The sequence below is a fragment of the Gymnoscopelus braueri genome (assembly GCF_963280865.1).
Source record: "Gymnoscopelus braueri genome assembly, chromosome: 13".
Lineage (NCBI taxonomy): Eukaryota > Metazoa > Chordata > Actinopteri > Myctophiformes > Myctophidae > Gymnoscopelus > Gymnoscopelus braueri.
In genome coordinates this window covers 29,141,223-29,159,093 of record NC_137615.1, presented here as the reverse complement: position 1 = coordinate 29,159,093, position 17,871 = coordinate 29,141,223, and the positions used below count along the sequence as shown (strand labels likewise).

Below are 17,871 nucleotides of genomic sequence, written 5' to 3'. Positions count from 1 at the left end.
GTCGACCTCCGGCAGGTCGCCACGGATGTTGCACCAGAACCGGAGCCCCTCCAGATAGTGGCTGAGAAGCCAATCTCTGCTGCTCTTGCCAGGAAACTCCACAATCCCAAATACGCCCTGGTTGCTGCGGGTAACAGTCTTGCCTCCTCGACTGGCTACAACAGTCCCAACTCCCAGAATACGGGGATTCTGGATTCCAAGAAGAAGAGGAGGAACAAGGGGAACCCAATTGCTGCAGTTGCAGCTCCTCCCCTCCATCCTGGCCTAGTCGATCTGGAGAAGGCGTACCTAATACCCTATTTGCCCACCTGGCCAGAACCTGACCCTCCCAGCGATGTGATCGGCTTTATTAACATAATCGATACCAGCCGGCCCAACCAGGTGCACCTGCAGCGCTCTGAGATGTTTGGAACCAGCCATGCTATGAGGTTCAGCAGTCCGTTTAGTATGCCAGAGGAGAGCCTGCCAGAGGTTGCCCAGCCGAGAGAATTCTCCTCTAGACACAAGGACAAGGTCGAAGACACGGAAGCAGACACAAGACCGACCCACCAACTCAACAGCGCGCCTTCTGAACTTGACCCTAAAGCACTGCCAACTGAACAGAATGTGCAGACAAATGAAAACGTTGCTGAATTGAAACGCACTTCCACGCACACCAAGACAGACACTAAGAAGGTCGATGCTGAGCACACACTCAGCAACAATGTGTCCAGTCTCAATTCTGGGTGTAAAATGCTTGCAGAGCTGACATACTCTGTTAGCACCACAAGCAGCCCTAAGGTGGAGCCCCTCCCTGTGTTTGCTGGGCACACCAAACCTGTCTTAAACACATGTACTCCTGAACCACAAAACGCACACACACCTGAGCACAACCCTGCACAAACCTCTGACCCCGATTCCTCACATGTCCATGCTAGACCGAGCACACACACAACACAGACGATAAACCAACCCCATGCACTGCTACAAACAGAGGTTGTGTCAAAGTCTTACAAACATACAGAGACCATAGCGGCACGTGAAGACCTGAGAAGACCCTCCTTTATCACAAGTCCTCTCATCAGGACAGCCCCAACCCCTCCTGTCACCACTTCCTCCATCTCCACTTCCTGTGTCACTACTACCAGCGGAATATCTTTTTCCATGAACCGTTTCTCTCCCAACTTGACCTCATCGGCCCTCTCCACCTCCTCGCCTCTCAACTCCGCCCTCCCTGTCCCTAAGCCTCGAACCGTCCAGCTGGTCATCAAAGATGGTGCAGGCAGAGCTGGCGTGGATGTTTCAGAGATCAGTGTTGTAGTAAAAAGACCTGTTGGGAACCTCACCCGTGCTGGCCCACTAGCAAAGCCGCTAGTAGGCTGTGTAGTGCCCGCCACTCAAACCCAACCAGGTGCTGATGTTGTACGGCATTCTGAAAAAGAAACAGCATCTGTGCCAGAGCTGCAGAATAAAAGCAGAATAAAAACTGGGGCACAAGCAGAAACTGGGAACATGTCCCGGAAATTCAGAGAAGAGTGTTATATGGCACAACAAACAGGGGCTGTGAGTAATGAGAAAATGGACGGGATTTGCAACGCAGTAACTGGAGTGCGGAGTGACTGCGACAGCCAAGAAGGAACACAAGTGACCCCTAGAGGGACCAAAATACAGGCCCAATCGCACATTTTGAGTAGCGATAAATTACAAAAAGAGAACATGACTGTGAAAGGAATAAGACGGACAGAATGTGAGACTGCGATATTAACCAACACCCATGTTACGGCAAAGCCACTGGCAGCCTTTGTTACTTCCTCGCAGACACTTGCTGAGGTCATAGGAAGACCACTAAATAAATCCTCTGAAGATCCAGATGAAGACACTGGGAATGTGACACAACCAAACACAGAGCTTGCATCAGCAAAGGAAGCTTTGAGAACCTTTCAGAATGGAATGCAACCGCAGAACAAAGGCCTGCCTGACTCTGTAAACCATAAAGCTGGCACACGCGATCCTTTTTCTGCCAACCACATGCAAAGACATCATCCAGACATCGGTACACACGTAATTAAGCAAAATGGTGACGGTGTCGTGCAACCAATTGGTGCAGACATTCCTGATAGCACCGTGCACATAAGCACTCGGCCACCCCGTGACCACGGCACGTTACAAAACTCCCAAACTCACTCTGGAATAAAGGGAGGCTCACACAAACTGGAAAAAGACATGTGCTTACATTTGCCCGACTCGTCCACTCACACAGCAGAGCTGCACTCACCCACGTCTGATAGACAGCTGTCGCGCACGCCGACCCCCGACTCGCGCACACAAACTCCAGACTTCCGAATCCGCACGCCCACATCCGATGGGTACGTTTCCCCGAGAGATGACTCCAACCTCTCCACCACCTCAGAGGAATACTATGACTGTAGCGAGTTTCCATCCCGTGACCCGGGCTTTGACCTCTTGATCAACCGAGGAAATTGGGCAGCAGACGATCATGTAGCAGATACTACTACTACTACTACTACTACTACTACTGTTATTTCTGCTCCTACTGCTCCTACTGCCATTACTACTGAGACTTCAGCTACTGCTACTTCTACTCCTATTACTACTTCTATTACTGCTTCTTCTGCTACTTATCCTAATACTACTACTACTACTGCTACTTCTACTCCTATTACTACTAAAACTGCTACTGCTACTTCTAAAGCTACTGCTGCTGCTACTACTCCTACTCCTACTACTCCTATTACTACTACAAATACTGTTACTGCTGGCGCTACTAGTGCTATTACTACTACTTCTAGTACTACTACTCGTATTAATACTGCTCCTACCACTGCTCATATTACTATTGCTACTCCTATTAGTCCTACTAATACTACTACTCCGACTCATCCTCCTGTTACTACTACTACTACTACTGCTACAGCTACTGTGCCTATTACTACTAGAACTACTACAATCAGTATGTCTACTAGTATAGATAGGTCTGCCCATATGAATACAAGAGGTAGAAATAGTGACTCACACACATGTTCATCTACGAGGGCTGAGCCTCCCCTGGCTGCATCCCCAGCCTTATCTCTGTGTCATACCCCAGACCCAGCTGACAGTCACATGTCCAACAAACCCCTAGCCGTACCCCATGCCACCCCAACCCCCACCAACACCTCGAGCCCTACGCCCAGAACTTCTGCCAGAGTGCTTCTGGCAAAACCCTCGCTCGTGGCCAAGGAACCAGAGGAGCCTGCCATGTCCTCCAGCTTGCGATGGAGAATAGAGGAAGAGCAAATAGAAAGAGAAGGGCCAATTGAAACGCTGACGCCGGCCAAGGGGCTGGTAGGGCTTTGTGTGGGAGAGGAAGCGGAGCGGAGATCGTTTACTGTGACGATGAAACAAAGGGGGTCACCCGCTCATAGTGTAAAGTCAGTAGATTCCTCTCATGATGGATTTAAACCTGAGGAGTCTCACACAGAGGAAATGAAACAGACGGATCTGCCCTCTGTCAGGGAGAGGCTGGTGGGACAGTCTGCAGGCTGGGAGAGAGCAGCACACACACCAGTGCTAGGACCCAGTGGCACGGACAAGAGAGACAGGCCTCCGGCTGCAAGAGAAACAGATGGAAAGAAGGTATTAAAACTGTGGGCGGTCATACAAAAGCATATTTCAATGTGTTGCATGAATTTGTGCTCTCGTATCTTAATGTAACTGAATTTACTTGTATTTAAATATTCCCACATCTCTAGGGCCCCACCCAGTTTTTGACCACTCTGTTATAACATGGACTAGCTCAGAGAAGGATCTCAGTTTGGTGCCACACTATAGTCTGCCTCCATCATTGTGGAGCTAAAACTATGCCTTATCAAATCTGTGTAAGATATAAGATGGTAGTAGCACTCTCTGTCATATTTCTTATCATGCAAACTGGCAGCCAAGTGCATCTTTAATATTTAAAATGTATGAAACCATCTATGTGTATAATTTTATCTATTTAGGTGACTAAATTGTTGGTTGCCACACATGCAGCCTCATGAAAGGACTTAAGCATTGAGGAACCTGATGTGTATGCACTATGCACAGCCAGGCTTCACTGAGTTGAAAATCATGATGCTGTTGACTGTCAAAAGCAGACTGAGTGTAAATTAAAATGAACATGCTTTTTAATGAACCATCTGTTCACAGACATGGAGGATTGATGAGTTGGTAAAAGATTGATAGAATCCCAAATTAAAATAGCCCCCCCAGCACCTTTTTGTCCAATAGTAGTGTTTAGCTCTATTATTCATTCATGTTTTAACTTAGTTCAGTCATATTCAAAAGTTCAAATGAAACTTATAGATAACTGGATCCCTTTCTCACCTGAGTTACCGTGTCATTGCCATTAGCAAGTATGCAATGTTTTTGTCAAAGTGTACATTTTCACACTGCATTGTGCTGTAGTGTAGGTCACAGCACAATCACGAGGATTGAAGAAATGGTATTTGTGTAGTAATGGAGTTATAAACCCCACTCAAATGTTTTATATCTAATTTATTTGTTCACTTTGGTCACTATATCTCTTCTCTTCTCTTCTCTTCTCTTCTCTTCTCTCTTCTCTTCTCTTCTCTTCTCTTCTCTTCTCTTCTCTTCTCTTCTCTTCTCTCTTCTCTTCTCTTCTCTTCTCTTCTCTTCTCTTCTCTTCTCTTCTCTTCTCTTCTCTTCTCTTCTCTTCTCTTCTCTTCTCTTCTCTTCTCTTCAACCTCCAGCTTCTACGAATCACCTACGGATTACCTTCCCAGTCCCGCACGTCTCAATCCTCAAGACCAGCTCGGCCACTCAACCCGCAGACCGCCAAGGCGGTCCACAGCAGCCTCCAGACTCAGGATAACACACCAGCTCCCCGCAGACCACCACCCAGAAAGGCCCCATCAATGCCTGGAGCTGGGTCTGTGGGTGTGGTTGGCCCTGGGGTTGGTGGGATTGGAGCAGGTAGGAGACAGGCGGAGGAACCCCATAGCCGAAGCACCACCCCGCACAGAACACAGAACCAGCCTCCTTACCCCAAGCCCCAAGTCTCCTTCCTCCACTCACATTCCAACTTACAGTCAAAGGTCTCCCCCCAGTCACAAGTCCTCTCCCCCCAGAACCAGACCGCTTCCCAGGCCCAGCCCTGTTTGAAACAGGGCCCGGAACCAGGGGCTGGGTCTGTGGATCTGTCGACGCCGAGAGAGGAGGAGGGTAAGGCTCCGTTTGGCTTCTCTATCGGCAAACTGTACAGTTTGAAGGGCCTGAAAGACAAGATTGGAAAAACGGCACCAGCAGCACCAAAGAAGAAGAGAGGCCCCAACCCCCCCACGCAGGGACATAAGGGTACAGGCTAGCCCCTGGTGCCCGAGGGACTTAAAGGGATTCACCCAAAAAAATACTTTTTTTCTATCGATTAATCACTGCATTTTTTTTGGCAGCGGTTCTGGTAGGAGACACAAAGGAGACTCTTTGTGTCTCCTACCGGAACCGCTGCCGGTCATCAAATTATTGGTTTAGTAATTCAAGTCTCCATGGGGTGACTAATAATTGAACTATCCCTTTAAGTAATGAAGGAGCTGTGCTGGAGGTTCTATGCTGGTTTGGTATTCCCATCTTGAATCTAACAAATTACGGTCGATATTGCCTCATGAAACCGTGTTTCTCCCATAATGCCTTGCAACAGTTGTCTCTTTAGCTGAATCTGGTTTTGCGTTACATGTGTGTTTATTGGCCAAAAAACGTGCCAAACACTGAAAGTTACTGTATGTAAGAGAATATTGTTTTTGTATAGTAATTAATGGAGTTTGTGGGCACTTTTTTAATGAGATGTGACATTGTTTTTGTCATTTTAATTGCCAACAGTGCCTGGATAAATGTTCAATTCTAAAGCTCATCACTTCTACGTACCGACTGATATTTTGCTGCTAGTTCAGTAATTTATCACAAAACCACTGGCAGTGGAAGGAGGGAGAGTGCTCCTAACTTACTGGAATATGATAAGCTGTACTGTATACAGTAGATACAATGTATACAAGTGGTTTACGTATGCTGTTTGAATTGGAATCTATGCATGTGCACTCCCATTCTTTTTTCTCTGCCTCTCTGTGTGCACCAGGCTGTGCACACAGGAATTACAGGTGCTTTAGGCATTAGTCATTAGAATCCATGTACAACTAAAATATTCTTCAATTAAAGGTGCTGTAAGAGTGTTGTGTTTGATGAGTTGTCGTTGTTTTATATACATATAGTTTACACAAAATCCTCTTTAGATTCAAAATGTCTTCTTTTTTTTTTTTGTCCATGAGGGCCAGACAACAGCTGCACAAAACAGCTTTCTAAGTAAATCTAAAGTACATTTTCTTGTGGTTGCAGCACCTCGTGATTTATTCCAGAGAGTGTGTGGAGAGTGCAACTTGCTTTTTGCAAGACAAATAAAATGTATTAACGATAAGCTTGGGTTTACTGTTTCTCTTACAATGACACTCTATTATAGTAGAGAATCGTTGTGCTAATCCTATTATGACAGTTTAATTAATACTTAATTAATACCCACACCCGAGAGTCACTTAAATCTTTGTGATGGTATCAAGAGAATCATTGTTTATTCTTTGACAGTTAATTGAATAATTAATTGGTAGGCTCTGTGAATCTTTTGAGTATTTGTGCTGTATCTAAAATACATTTCTTTCCTTCCTTGTATTGCCAACAGTTGCCAAACTGAAATGTGCAGATGTCATCCAGAGCTGTCACTTTTAAACATGAATACATCTCTCCAAATGCTACAAAGCAGTGAACCAGGGCTCACAATTCTTTTTGATGTCATTGGAGCTTATTTATTGACTGAATGAATTGAAATCAGTCTTCTGCAGTGTCTGAGAGAAGATTTAAATCCAAAGTAGCTTTATTTCATGGTAATGCCAGGAGTTCTACGCCAGAAAACATACCCATGAGACCATAAAATCACTTTGCGTTCTGTCCCTCTAACCACCTATTTAATATCAATGATTCATTTCAATGATATTACAAAATAGGATTTACCAACTGGTTAATACAGCCATAACATAACAAAATGATCTCAACTTCTATCACTGAGCCTGCCAATTATAGATATCAAATGTATTCTCAGAAGGAACAGCTCGATTTTATATTTTTGTGCTCTTGATGACATCTATTTCTAGCTCTCTCTCCTGTCTAGCTTTGGGAGGCACAGCATGCCTGTTCATAAATGAAGAATGAGAGGTGTGATCCCATAGTACACACAGATCATACCAAAAGCTATTTCTTTGCATTAAACAACATAGTGGTTCAATTCAATGTTTATGCCATGTAATTCAATGGGCAATGTTGGTCAAGGTCAAGCCATGGTTCGGCACACCACTCAAAATGGATAACTGGCAAAGACTGGTAATCTAAATAATAAATAAAAACCTTTTGCACTTTGGAAATGTGCTACACATGCTAACCAGAACACTTCTGAGGCCATTGTAAAAACAAAGTTCTAAACATCTTTCATCTTCATTGAAAGATTGTATTCAATGATTCTGATAAAAAAAAAACAAAGGGAAAGAAGAGAAAACAATAAAGTTTTAATTTCACACAACTCAACCAGAAGTTGTCAAAGCCTGCACGGTAGACGGATCACACACACACACACACACACACACACGCACACGCACACACGCACACGCATCACTGATTGATATAAAGACACTCCTGTGTGTGATATCTCTCACAAAGGAATTCTGTGAACTCGCTTGAAGTCAACTGTGTTCCATCATCACTAATGAGTTCTGTTCGGTTGCTAACTGGGTGAACATTGCTGATAGGAAGGTGGTGATCACTGTGGTTCTAATGGAGGGAGTAAAGGCAACCTCTGGCCACTTAGTGTAGTAGTTGATCAGTGACACTGCATAGCGGCAGTCCCAGCATGCCAAATCACATGGTCCGACAATGTCCATTCCCACTTTCTTTCAAAGGGACTGGCTGATGTGGGACAGCGTGCCTCCTCGCACTTTTTGTCATTCATATGGCATGACACGGGCCAATGCTGTGACTGTCCCACACTTTGTGTCCATGCCCATGCACTAATACAAGTCATGCAGCCTCTGCTTCATTCGGACAACACCCTGGTTGGTTGTCCACCTTTCCAAGGCTATACAAGCTGCTTCCTTAGGGCTATAGGGAGTAGAGGTCGATGATGGCACTTTTATCATGACATTTTGAACTGACAGTTCATCTCATGGTGTCCATCGAGCTATGAACATTTTTCTGTCCAAGCTTTGTCTGAAAGTGTGGTTAGAGCCTGGTGATCTGTACGGAGAGTGAATCTAAAGCACTTTTGTTGCACTCTTCTTTGTACTTTTGTAATGGTATGAACTAGTGTTCATACCATTTACTCTGATCATTTTGCACTTTGTAAGCCGCTCTGGACAAATGTGTGTGCTAAATGCCCAAATTAAAATTGTTGTTGTGGTCGGCGAGGGTAAGCAAAAGCAACAGTTTTGTCAGGGTGTGTTAAGTCAATTGTCTGACACGTCTGTAGACACAATGGTAGGGAGGAAGAGGGACAGTGCTGAGCTGTCCATGCAAGTTTTGACCATGTCAAAGCTTGACTGCATTGCTGCAGTCCATATGAACATGTCATCAGCCAGGAATTCAGTGGGTTGCACCACCAGCAGGCTGTGGTCACCAGATAGTTCTGAACCCCCTTGATATAATGTTAGCACCAAAGACGTAATCTTGGAGAATGAACTTGGGGCTTCTCGCAGTCTATATGAAACCTGACAGAGGCTAAAAAGTCCCTTATGCGTTATAAACACAGTCATGTCATGACATTATTCTGTCATCAACCATCAACACCTGATGATAAGCACCTGCTAAAATCAGTGGTTGAGAATACAGTAGCACTTTGCATTTCAGAAAAGAGGTCATCCATATGGGAAAGTGTGTGACTGTCAATCACCATGGCCTTGATTGTCTACACACCATTCTTTCGTCGTGTCACTGTGGGTGATACCTTAGGTCGTGTGGTGGGAATCGTCAATCTGCTCACATCCATTTCCAGCAGCTTTTTCAGTTCAATGGAGACAGCTTTAACTGAGATTGGGAGTCTCAGTGTTTTATTGCACAGGCTTAACATCTCCCACGGATTTCTCACCATGAATGAACATTTTTGCAATGCCCACTTTCTCTCCGGTCACTTTCTCAGGTTTGACCTGTGCTATCGTGGCCACAGGTGGGAGCGTGCCATCTGTTGGAAACACTGTGTTGTTTCTAACACAAAGTCTAGTTAACATGCTGTACTGTAGCTCATATGCAACCTAGCACTGGGACCTCAGCTCTCGTTCAGGTCACTAACCTTTTAAGTGGCTCAGACAGTAGCACATTTATTATGTTTTGTCTGTAGGTGTTCAGGAATTACGGACACATCAGCAGAGCCTGTATTGCCCACTAGCTCAGCAGAGCAGGAAGCTGACTTTGCATTTATGGTCAATGTTCATAAAAACAGTACCACTCTTATTAATCACACTATGGAGCGGTCCATAGAGTGATTCATAGCAGTGGATGTAGTCATGTGGTCATCATTGAAAACCCAGGCTGATCTTAAGACAGATTTATAATCAAACTGAAAGGACAGAGATCTTTCTGCGGACATGTAGTGTGTATCTCATTGGCATGTTCAGGGTAGTATTTTCCTACAAGCCAAAAGTAAATGGTGTTTTGAATGCTTTGGTCCATGCTGCAGGCTACACACATTACCGTCTCTATACATGCTGTAGTGATGGATGGAATGAATTAATTTGTATTCATGTAGATGCTAATTGTCTAGAATCGCTACTGGAAATAATTTCTGAATTGTTTTCTTGATAATAAACTTAGATGCAGCATGAGTCAGAGTCATGAGTCACACACATGGGCACACACATGGGCACACACGTGTGCGCACACGCGCACGCACACACACACACACACACACACACACACACACACACACACACACACACACACACACACACACACACACACACACACACACACACACACACGCACACACACACAGATTCAGTGTGATAGGGAGGGGATGGAGAGAGGAATGAAGAAGTGATTGAAATGGAGAGAAGGGGGTCCCACTCACTGGCACAACATGTCTTTTAGCTGGGGGTCATTTAGGGGGGTTATGGGTTAGGGTTAGGGGGTCATTTAGGGGGGTTATGGGTTGAGATGAAAGGTTTGAGAAACACTCCTAAAGGGGTGTTTAGTCAGTCTTTTATACTTTGACTGTTCAAAAATAGCAGATCTACAAGCTCATAGCACTTGTAGATCTGCTATTTTAGGAAAAATTGCATCCTACAATGTTTTGTCACAGACACACACACACACACACACACACACACACACACACACACACACACACACACACACACACACACACACACACACACACACACACACACAGACAGACAAGGGGACGAGGGGGGGGGGGGCGAGGTGAGGGGGGGCACATGAAGACTAAAATAATCCCGGTGGAACCACGACTTGGTGTTTGACGGGTGGGTAAAGGTGGGTAAAGGTGGGTAAAGGTGGGTAAGGTGAAAGTGGTAAAGGTGGGTAAAGGTGGGTAAAGGTGGGTAAAGGGGGCGAGGTGGGCGTCCATTGTCCATTTGGAGAGTTGTGTATGGGGGGAGGGGGGGGGTCATGGCCTGACGGGACGGACGGACGGACGGACGGACGGACGGACGGGGGATAAGAGGGTGCGGGGTTAGGAGGGGGTGGGGTTAGGAGGGGGTGGGGTTAGGAGGAGGCGGGGGGGGGGCATTGAGCAGCAGCCAGTTTTCCAGTCAACACACATGACTCAGTCAGCAGAGATGAGACCAAAATAAATGGCTTCCCTGTTCCAGAAAGATCCACACACACCACACACACACACACACACACACACACACACACACACACACACACACACACAATCACACACACACACACACACACACACACACACACACACACACACACACACACACACACACACACACACACACACACACACACACACACACACACACACACACACACACACACACACACACACACACACACACACACACACAGTGGTGGAAAGTAACTAAGTACATTTACTTAAGTACTGTACTTAAGTACAATTTTGAGGTATTTGTACTTTACTTGAGTATTTCCAATTTCCAGTACTTTTACTTCTACTCCACTACATCTCAGAGGCAAATATTGTACTTTTACTCCACTAAAATTATTTGAAAACTTTAGTTACTAGTTACTTTTCAGATATAAATTATGATATTATGAAACATACATTAACCACTTTAGTGCTATTTTATACCGAGGCTATTTGAAAATAGCCGATCTACAAGCTCACAACGCGTCGCATTGTGAGCTTGTAGATCTGCTATTTTCAAATATTTAGTACTTTTACTTTTGGTACTTTAAGTACATTTTGATGCCAATACTTTTGTACTTTTACTCAAGCAAATTTTGAATTCTGGACTTTTACTTGTAACAGAGTATTTTTATATTGCAGTATTGGTACTTTTACTTAAGTAAAGCATTTGAGTACTTTTTCCACCACTGCACACACACACACACACACACACACACACACACACACACACACACACGCACACACACACAGCACTCTTCTGGGTCTCACAGATTAGTTTAGTCTACTGCTAACCAGTCGCCGTCGTCGCCGTCGTCGTCGTCGTCCCCTGCCAACACACATACACAAAGGTTGGGGTACTAAGAGATATCGAGAAAGAGAACAGAATCATTGTCATGATTTATGACCTTCATGGGCTTGACCCGTATGTGCATCTACGTAAGCATATTGTTATCCGTGATACGATGACCATCAACTACTTTATCAGAGAAACTGACGTCTGTGCACAATGATACAAGATGTATGTTCTATTCCTATATATTCTGTTCTTGTCCTTGTTCCATATCTTCCGATCACGTCTTGTGTCCACTGTGCAATACTATATTCTCTATGTGTGTATCAAACTAAGAGAGCTTGCGTCGCCGTCGTGTGATACTGCCTGGTGTAAATGGTGCATTTATATAGCGCTTCTATCCGAAGCGTTTTACATTGATTGTGCCATTAACCCATTCACACACACATTCATACACCGATGGCGGAGGAAACCATGCAAGGCACCAACCTGCTCATCGGGAGCAATTAGGGGTTCAGCGTCTTGCTCAAGGACACTTCGACACTAACTCTAGGGGAGTGCCCCAGCCCGGGATCGAACTGGGAACCTTGTGGTTTTCCAGTTCACTCTACCCGGCCACTCTACCCCTGAGCCACTGCCGCCCCTGGTGTCAACTGGTTCACCGCGCGTGCGACTCAACAGAAACCTTCACTCACCACCACCCTTATATATAGATGGAGACTCTTAGGGACCATATGTTGGTCAACCGAAATCACAACAATCATGAGTGTTGTATTTGACTGACAAACATTCAGACGCGTGTGTGTGTGAGTGTGTTTGTGTGAGAGAGAGAATGAGATAGCCCTTCCAACACATGACATGAATCATTCCTTAATTAGCTGCTTTTCATCCTCTGAGGACTGTTCTCTTAATGCCAAGTGTTAGCAGCATCTGCTAGCATTGTCTGCCACTGATGAAAGAAACAAACATTTCTTTGCTGACATTTCTGTGTCAGTGACACACAATCGTTGATGATGATGATAACACCCTTTTCACCTGCTTGAGACCTCTTTGTCGTGGTTGCCTGAGTCAGATGGGATATTCTGACTCACTTTTAATTCAATAAAGTGGCTTTCGGAGGCAGAACTTGATTCAGGCCTTATTGCGCCAGTCCAAACTTGTTCCAATGTAAATGCCAGTTAATTATTGTGCGTTTTTTTTTCATGTGGAAAGGAACAGCGGAATTAAGGGACACATACAGTATAAAGACTATTTACAACCTGTACAAGAACCACTCAACTTTGAGGGGGCACGTGACGCAGTCGGTAGCGCTGTCGGAAAAATGGGTTACAAAAATCGTGGGATAAAAAAAAAAGAAGCACTCAACAGTGAACGGTGACCTACACTGAACTACAAGGATGGCAAATGAAGCATATGGTGTTAGTCATAACACGCCCCTAATCAGCTGTCAGCCTGCTGATTGAATAATTGTTTCTTTCACGCTTTTCTACACAACAATCATTCCCACAACAAGACGGACACACAGCAAATGGCCTCGTCCAACCGGGGACACGCACTCCTGACGTCACAGCCTTGAGTATGTGAAATGTAGGGGCGTGGAGGATTTGGTGTTCAAACACCAATTTCCTAAATGTATAAACATATTTATTGTTCATGAAAATGGCAAATTATTATCATAAATTTGGTAGACAGGTCTCTGTAACTTCATGCACAGCAAAAGGGACACAAGAGTAACTTACATGACAGTGTCCAGTGGTAGCTTCTACTCACAGACTTGGACAGATTTGGACACATGAATTTCATTATGGAAAGAACTAATTTCCTTCAGCAGTGCTTGTGGTCAACTTACTTACTTATATTTACTTACTTATATACACCCTTGTGTAAGCACAGAGATTTCAACCGGCAACTTTTAACCCATTAAAACCGGGAAAGCATCTGTGTAACCATATTTTATACTTTGGCTATTAAAAATAGCAGATATAAAATCTCATAGTGCGTCATTTTTTGGTGAGCTATGGGCTTGTAGATCTTCTATTTTTTTTAAATCATTGAATATATATGTATATTTTAAAGCGAATATTTTTTACTCAAATATTTGCTTCTGAGGGTCCCTGCAACAAAATGTTTTGAGATGGGGGTCGGCGGCCAAATACATAATTTTGGGGGTTCTTGACATGAAAAAGTTTGAGCACCACTGATATAGCAACATATGTTTTTCAGAAAACTGTTTGGATTTAGAAGACATTTGTAGAATCGGCCTCAGGTCTTAATGGGTGGTACTAGTCTGGAATCGGATGCCGTGGGAACAGTCCCTGCTGAAGTATAAAATAATAATTTGATTATAACACTTTCACCCTGGTGAAATATGTGTCTGTTTGTCTCCACAGCCACAGAGGAAAGATAAGGGAATGCAAGGTGGTTTGCATAATTTACCGTTCAGTCAGCGCTTACAAAGTGGCCTTTGTAGCCATGCAAAGCTGGTGACAAGTTATGCCATAGATCTGTTTTTGAGATTATATGTACCTAATATATATACATTTGACTACATGTATTAATATGTAATATAGTAATATAGTACACAATACGTAGCCGAATAATAATAATATGAAATGGCTGTTTTAGCTTTGAGTCTGATGGTTTCAGACAAGGCTGTTCTTGCTTTGTTTTGTCTGATGGGTTCACAGTCCAGCTGTACGACCTCCAGCCCTAGCAGAGCCTCCAGTCAGGAGAGTTCAAATTAAACGTATTGCTAAAAGGCTTTTGGGGAAACTCTGCCCTGCCACCAGCCAGAGAGAGAGGGAAGAGAGACAATGAGCAAGCGAAGAGAGAGGGAGGGAGGGAGGGAGGGAGAGAGAGGTAAACTGAAAGACACAAAGAGAGAGAATCAGATGAATCTGAAAGAAAGAGAGAGAGATACTGAGGGCGCGAGACATCGAGACCTGTTGAGACAGGGAGCAGCAGGGAGGGAAATGAAGAGTCCTCGCCTCAGCTTACGGCCAGCCACGCACACACCCACACGCCCTCACACACGCCCTCTCACACACACACACACACACACACACACACACACACACACACACACGCCCTCTCAACGCAAATGTACATATGAATATGCAGCACATAGATGCAATCTATGTCACTCCATACTTGGTCATGCATGAATGCATAACCAAACATAACATGTGCACACGCACACGCACACACACACACACACACACACACACACACACACACACACACACACACACACACACACACACACACACACACACACACGCGTGCATGCACGCACAATTCACAGCCAATTCTCAGCCTTGGTATGGAGCTGATGGTTGGAGTGGCATTAATTAATGCTGGCAGGAATTGAAGAGAGGGTTAGCAAAGAAATGAAAGAGAGAGGGAGAGGGGGAGTTTAATAAGCATTCTGTTTGTCAATTTATGTATTCTAAAGCTGCACACTGTCCATAATTGTCAACATTTTTCGATGTGGTGTGTTGTCAGCTTGTAGATAGGCTATTTTTGCTATTTGTCATACAATTAAGTATAGAGGGCTTAAGTGGTTAAATAAATGTTTAAAAAAGGGCTTTGTTTCATGTACACACTCACTGCCCTGTAGATTGAGCTTTGAATTTTAGCCTATTTCCAGTATGTGATGAGCATGGAATTTGATGTTTTTCGACTGAAGCTTTTAAAGGGTTTTTATGCTCACAGGTTTTTACATATACTGTACATGTGCATAGTTATGAAAACCCCAGCAGAGGTTATTCATTATGAGATCATAGTGAGGCAAAGGAAACAGAAACAGGACACACAACAATGACCCGTGACTTCCTGTGAAACAATACAACCTCTCAGCCAAGACACACACACACACGCGCACACACACGCACGCACACGCACACACACACACACACACACACACACACACACACACACACACACACACACACACACACACACACACACACACACACACACACACACACACACACACACACACACACACACACACGTACCATACAGTACACTTCCGAACAAGTGAGAGCAACCACACATAGCACTGACAAGTGCAACACATCTTTAGTCACTAAATGTATCTGGAAAAACAAACGGCCTCATCGCAAAGATGGGGGACTTTCCTTGCTAATTTTAAACTGTATTATTGGCCTTTTAGACTGCGGCCACAAACAAATTGGTTTAACCACCTTGTCGTCCTCTTGAAGGGGGATTAACACTCCCCCTCCCCAAAGAGGTATAGGCAACTGTTTGCCAACGTTTCACCTACTCGATCTAAACATCGGTTCAGCCCAATAAACTTGTCTGGTGTGCCACTGTGAGACCAATGACTGGAACCCCTGTTCACTAATATTTAGCAACGAGAAACTCATGGGGCTGCCCAATAAAATGTTCTCATTGGTCGAGAAGAGGCATGCATTCATTGGGTGATGTCTTTGGTCTTCAGTAATTTAATGAGTTAGTGATGCCATCACTAACTCATTTGAAAACCACTGTATTGAACAGCATCACTGTGATGCTGTTTAATACAGTGGTTTTCAAACTTTTTAATTTCAAGGACCATAACTCTCTCGGAGTTCCAGATCCGTAAGGGTCCATTTGGTTATCAGTCATTTGGCAGGGGACCCCCTTGAACCCCCTAAAAGACCCCCGGGGGTCTCTGGGCCCCACTTTGAGAACCACTAATTTAATATACTATTACCACAAACGTCTTTTTAGAGTCCCGTGGAAAGAAGCTATATAAAAGCATTCAGTGCTTGTTCTGGATAGCGTAAGTGGTACGAGGGGTTTAGTTTCCACATAATATGGATATTGTTTTGGAAATAACTTACCTTTAGCTGTGGGATTAGTGTGAAGGTGGGATATTCCAGATTTGGCTCCTGACATTTATTGGGATAGGGTTTGACATTGAGGAACCCTGACCAACAACAGATCCATTATAATGTTATACACATGACTCCTCAAAGGATGTGCATCATGAAAATTATAAACAATCAAGCTCTTTCTTCTGTGTGGTTTGGAAGTGTCCGAAGGTTGCTGTGTTCTGTGAGATGGTTGCTTCCAAACTCTCTATTGCTGTCTGTAACTGTACCCCCCCTTCTGTTCTGATTCTTAGTATCTTTCCCCATTACATCTTCCTTTTGTTTAGAAATGCATCTATCCATCTAAATGATTGCCAGTCAGACAATGGGCTCTAAGGTTTGAGGATAGTGTTTATTTGGAACTCTCTACAGTCCGTATGAACAGTGCCAGTGGTGGAAAAAGTACTAAATGTTTTTACTTAAGTAAAAGTACTTGAGTAAAAGTGCAAAAGCATTGGCATCAAAATATACTAAAAGAACCAAAAGTAAAAGTTCTCAATATGCAGAATGACCCATTTCACAAGTTTTCAAATGTATGAAATCTTTTGAAAATAGCAGATCCACAAGCTCAGAACGCGTTGGTGCGACGCGTTGTGAGCTTGTAGATCGGCTATTTTCAAATAGCCGAAGTATATATAGGGCTGAAGTGGTTAATGTATGTTTTGTAATAATAATCAAAATCAATAAAGTAACCAGTAACTAAAGTTTTCAAATAATTGTAGTGGAGTAAAAAGTACAATATTTGCCTCTGAGATGTAGTGGAGTAGTAAAAGTATTGAAAATTGGAAATACTCCACTAAAGTAAAGAAAAAAACTACCTCAAATTTTTACTGAAGTAGGCCTACAGTACTTAGTAAATGTACTTAGTTACTTTCCACCACTGAACAGTGCCACGGAGGCTATATTAATTAGTATGGATTTCTGCTTAAAAATATTTGAGTGCATTTTATTTATTTATTTTCCTTTTTCCTGGTTGTTGGGTTTGGATGTGGGTTCTTTGTCTTTCTTTTCCCTAATGTCGCTGTTTTTCTGTTCTACTGTCCTTGACTCTTTGCCCTAGTCACCCAAAACACAAAACCCATATTATCCACTCAACAAGTGAAAGCATCCCCTAGTGGTTGCATTGGGTACAAATTATTATGCACACGTTCACACAAACCTCACTACTTACACTATATCGCCACCTGCTGGCACTCAATTGTTATTCGCTAACCACATTGGCAAAAGGCACGGTAGGGCAGGGGTCTTCAAGGTTTTTCAGGCCAAGGACCCCTTAGCTGAGAGAGATGTGAAGCAGG

The 17,871-nt window shown here is 43.9% G+C and overlaps 1 protein-coding gene across 1 annotated transcript in view; it reads left to right on the top strand.

Annotated features, from left to right (window-relative positions):
- Positions 1 to 6,199, top strand: part of LOC308099304 (uncharacterized protein) — a 20,323-nt gene extending 14,124 nt beyond the window's left edge. Inside the window, exons 4-5 of the mRNA XM_080448020.1 lie at positions 1 to 3,615; positions 4,731 to 6,199. The exon at positions 1 to 3,615 is cut by the window's left edge and continues 112 nt beyond it. Of these exons, the coding sequence (XP_080304146.1) occupies positions 1 to 3,615; positions 4,731 to 5,345 (4,230 nt within the window). The 3' untranslated portion in view covers positions 5,346 to 6,199. The remainder of the gene's footprint in view (positions 3,616 to 4,730) is intronic.
- Positions 6,200 to 17,871: the final 11,672 nt, after the last annotated feature.